Raw genomic sequence first — 2,682 nt, forward strand, 5'->3', positions numbered from 1 at the left:
ATATATACACTTGTATGCAGTATAAAGCTTCGTGGCAGGCATACCATGGTCAAAATACCATGTCAGTATTAAAAAGTGTTTCATTTGAAGGCCTCCTGCGTGAATAGTGTGTGGGAAGTGAAGGCATGTGGGATGGCAAAGAGAGTCCAGTAATTGTGACTCCATAAGGTGACAGTATTCTCCACTTGGTTGCAGCAGCATACAAAAATTGTGCTTTTCAATAACAGATCTGGGCTAGAAAATGCGAAAATAAAAAATAGCAAAACACACAAAGAAAACAAGTAAGTCGGACGTTTATTTATTTATATATTAGTGTGGTATTTTTTTGTTGTTGAACCGATTAATCGGTTAAATGCGAAGATTTAATCTTACTTGCGCTTTCAAAATCCCGTCATGACGTGCACGACGACGCAGGTCAGGTGACTGATGACGTCTCAGGGATACTAAAAGTTTTGTGAGAGGAGGCACGTCCGTGAAACGGGTGTGACAGAACCCGGCAGGGGGATTAAATTCAAGAAGCTGCGAGTCTCTTCATTGTGCGCGGAACGGAAACGTAAACGGTAATTACTGAAATGTGAGGTTTGCTGTTCTCTGTTCTTCGTGCTCACAACTTTTTACGGATTCAAATCCGTCTGCGTCGGTCCTCTAACATGAAACGTGCTCCAGCGCCGATGTCTTTAAAGACGATATTCTAGCTGATTTTTTTCCTTATCTGAGGAGCTGTTTGAGTTTAACACACATTAGATACATTACCTTACATTACAGTCAGTGATATTTAAAAGATGAACTTTGGTATGTTTTATGTAAGGTTGATATATGAAGTTATAGCTACAGGCTTAGCTTGGAATAAGATGTCAAGTGTGAGGTGGTATTGATATTTTTTACTGGAATAATTTGCTTTAAGAGGATAGCAAACGCGCTTTTTTAAACACCTGTCTTTGGTTTCATGATAGGAGCGGTGTAATTTAGCAATACTGTGAGAGCCAGTTTGGTAACGCCCCCAGGGGCATAGTTGCGCAACTAGCACGTGAGCTCCCCCCTGTGGCTGAATTGGTGTATACCGTTATACTGTGATTGTTCTAAGCCTGTATATTCTCCTTGTTAGAAATGACTGGAGACGTTGAAAAGGGCAAGAAGACATTTGTCCAGAAGTGTGCCCAGTGTCACACCGTGGAGAATGGTGGGAAGCATAAGGTTGGACCCAACCTTTGGGGCCTCTTCGGACGCAAAACCGGCCAGGCAGAGGGGTACACTTATACAGATGCCAACAAGAGCAAAGGTGAATACTCTGTGTGCATGCACTCTTTAACCAGCCTTGTAAATCACACAAACTTGATTTTAAGCCTTTCTTTCTCCTGTTGTTGCCTACTTTAAAACAGGGGTTATCTGGAATGAGGAAACCCTGATGGTGTATTTGGAGAACCCCAAGAAATACATTCCAGGAACAAAGATGATCTTCGCTGGCATTAAAAAGAAGACTGAGCGAGCTGACCTTATAGCGTATCTCAAATCGGCAACTTCATAAAGATCTCTGTATCCGTGCACCTTTTTAGCAATCTTTGTGCCTTAACAAACTGTTCAAGATACCAAGACTTGTCTTTTCCCCCCCCAAAAAATAAGGCAAAAGAGCAATCAGTTGTGGTGGCACTGGGATGATAAGTTGTCGCCATTGTCTCAGGTTTACTTGATGTGGACTAAATATCTCCTGGTTTGAACAGGTTTCAGACATAAATTATTAAATAATATACTGTGCATCCATAATGTAGGGACCAAAAAAATGTTTAACTGTCCATTATTTTTTGGGGTGAGTAGGTTGTTGTTTTGTTATCAAGTTATTTGAAGATGTGTCTGTTCTAAGGATGAATGTGCCTTCTCTGGTTTGATTCCTACCTCAGCTGTCTTTTTTGTCATTTCTGAATTTGAATAAAACAACACTAAACATGAGAATTTCTTCACCTTTTTTTTTGCCCGAGATCATAAAATGCTGAGGAGGCAGCATGCCAGGTTTTGATACACTTGATTTGTCAATCAAATAAAGATTAGAGTGGTGTATTTCATTGTCTTATATGCCAGAGGATGTGCAGGATTTCTATCACAAAACTGAATAAACATGACACACTGGGACACTACTTGCAGGATTTGAGTTGTTAGTGGGGAGAGAGAAGCAAATAACTGAAGTGATCTTTAAGAGGCTGTGACTGATATGAAGCTATTTAAGAAAAAAACCTGCTACACTTTGAAAACTGTTCTGAGTTGTTTGACCACATTTTGAGAAAGAAAATACTGGCCAAAAAGACAGAATGCATTTGTAGGGGTCATGTTAAGCAGATAAAGGCATGTCGAAGTTAACCTTGCTTATCAAATCTAGAGGTTTCACGCTTGAATTCAGATTGCTGAACAATGAGGTGCTCATGATAGGAGTCAGATTTGTGCTGGTAGCTGTATCACTGTCCAAGTTGTGGACTACAACTCCCCCTAGTGTTCAAATTACACACCTACTCACAGAGGAACTAGTATAAAGGAATTTGAGTATCTGGCATGCTCACTAGCGATAAAAGTCGCGGTTACATAACTAAATGACACAGACCGCTGCAGACGATGTTTAATATATGCTAAGAATTCCTTCTTTTTTAGTCGACTGTCACTCATTGATTATCACAGAAAAGCCTTTTTTGTGGAATG

The 2,682-nt window shown here is 40.2% G+C and overlaps 1 protein-coding gene across 2 annotated transcripts; it reads left to right on the forward strand.

Annotated features, from left to right (window-relative positions):
* Positions 1-426: 426 nt before the first annotated feature.
* On the forward strand, positions 427-1,947 carry LOC146651108 (cytochrome c-b). 2 transcript variants are annotated; one of them, XM_085385310.1, is made up of 3 exons: positions 427-560; positions 1,106-1,279; positions 1,380-1,947. In XM_085385310.1, the coding sequence occupies exons 2-3, from the start codon at positions 1,108-1,110 to the stop codon at positions 1,523-1,525; spliced, it is 318 nt and encodes a 105-aa protein (XP_085241436.1). In that variant the 5' UTR covers positions 427-560; positions 1,106-1,107; the 3' UTR covers positions 1,526-1,947. The 2 variants fall into 2 exon arrangements, with proteins under 2 accessions (XP_085241436.1, XP_085241437.1); XM_085385311.1 differs by having other exon boundaries at positions 433-574.
* Positions 1,948-2,682: the final 735 nt, after the last annotated feature.

Source organism: Rhamphochromis longiceps, linkage group LG16 (assembly GCF_057381845.1).
Source record: "Rhamphochromis longiceps isolate RC_006_pf linkage group LG16, R_longiceps_female_GT1.1, whole genome shotgun sequence".
NCBI lineage: Eukaryota > Metazoa > Chordata > Actinopteri > Cichliformes > Cichlidae > Rhamphochromis > Rhamphochromis longiceps.

Bases quoted from the DNA above. Each gene is read 5' to 3' on its own strand.
- LOC146651108 (XM_085385310.1), top strand. From the start codon at position 1,108: ATGACTGGAGACGTTGAAAAGGGCAAGAAGACATTTGTCCAGAAGTGT. The intron at 1,280-1,379 runs GTGAATACTCTG...ACTTTAAAACAG, and splicing joins AGATGCCAACAAGAGCAAAG to GGGTTATCTGGAATGAGGAA.